Raw genomic sequence first — 1,203 nt, forward strand, 5'->3', positions numbered from 1 at the left:
TTCGAACAATTTGCAGATCTTTTCCAAAAGTGTCTTAACGGGGAAAGATCCCGGAAGAATGGGGGACCTCATACATAACAACCATACATAAGAAAGGTAGTAAGGAAGTATGTAACAATTTTCGTGGTGTAGCCGTACTAAGCACGATTTTTAGGGTGTATGGTAAATTATTGAAAGGAAAGATCGAAGCTGAGTATTGTTATATGGAAGCCGAAGAACAGGCGGGCTTCAGAGCGAGTAGATCAACCACCGATCACCTGTTTACTCTGACACAGGTTATTGAACAAAAGATTGCTCTGAATCAAGAAACCCGTCTTCTCTTTATGGACCTCAAAAACGCTTATGATAGTGTAACCCAACAAAAACTGTGGGACGCTTTGGAAAGAACCAATATAAGTGTAAACCTCATAAAGGCGATACAAGAGGTATATAGGGACAATTGGTGTCAAGTGAGGAGAGGACAGAGGTTGTCTAGAGGTTTCAGCGTGGATAAAGGTCTAAAGCAGGGTTGTTGTCTGTCACCCACCTTGTTCAAAATATACCTTGAGCAAGCCCTTAAAACATGAAAGAGGAAATGCCGAGGTATGGGCATACCATTGAACGAATCCATCCTTTTCACATTATGTTTCGCCGACGATCAGGTGGTTTTGGTACAGGATTACGAAGACCTTGCATACATGACACGTAAACTTGTTGAAGAATATGAGATTTGGGGCCTAGAGGTTAACATCAGCAAAACAGAATATATGTGTATTGGCGGAAAACAACGGGATTTGGTACTAGAACAACAGGTCGTAAGGAAATGTATTTAGTACAAATATCTGGGAGTACACATCACGAACAACGGAAGTATGGACGACGAGATAAAACGCCGTAATAACCTAGGCAGAATAGCAATCAGACAGCTGAACAGCGTTCTATGGGACAAATCCATCTCCAAAGACAACAAACACAGGGTCTATAATTCCATAGTTAAGAGCGTTGTAACTTATGGCAGTGAAATATGGCCATTAAACCAGAAATCGCTGAAGTTGATCGAGGCCACAGAGATGAATTGAATCCCCTGGTTTCAAAACCCGACAAATCCGTCAAAGTCAAGGTCAAATGTTGGAAAACCGCAAAAAACTATTCCGTTATGTTGGAATCGTTTGATTTCAAGAAAAACCTTCATTTATGAGAACATGAAAAATTTCAGTTAGAAAA

General features: G+C 40.6%; 1 protein-coding gene across 1 annotated transcript; it reads left to right on the plus strand.

Annotated features, from left to right (window-relative positions):
• The first annotated feature begins 203 nt into the window (after nt 1-203).
• LOC123680885 (secreted RxLR effector protein 78-like) lies at nt 204-566 on the plus strand. The gene has a single exon (XM_045619004.1). It carries the CDS (start codon nt 204-206, stop codon nt 564-566), a length of 363 nt encoding a protein of 120 aa, XP_045474960.1.
• The last annotated feature ends 637 nt before the right edge of the window (nt 567-1,203 follow it).

Source organism: Harmonia axyridis, chromosome 5, assembly GCF_914767665.1.
Source record: "Harmonia axyridis chromosome 5, icHarAxyr1.1, whole genome shotgun sequence".
NCBI lineage: Eukaryota > Metazoa > Arthropoda > Insecta > Coleoptera > Coccinellidae > Harmonia > Harmonia axyridis.

Excerpts from the sequence above, each read along its gene's own strand:
- LOC123680885 (XM_045619004.1), top strand. The coding sequence starts at position 204 with ATGGAAGCCGAAGAACAGGCGGGCTTCAGAGCGAGTAGATCAACCACC.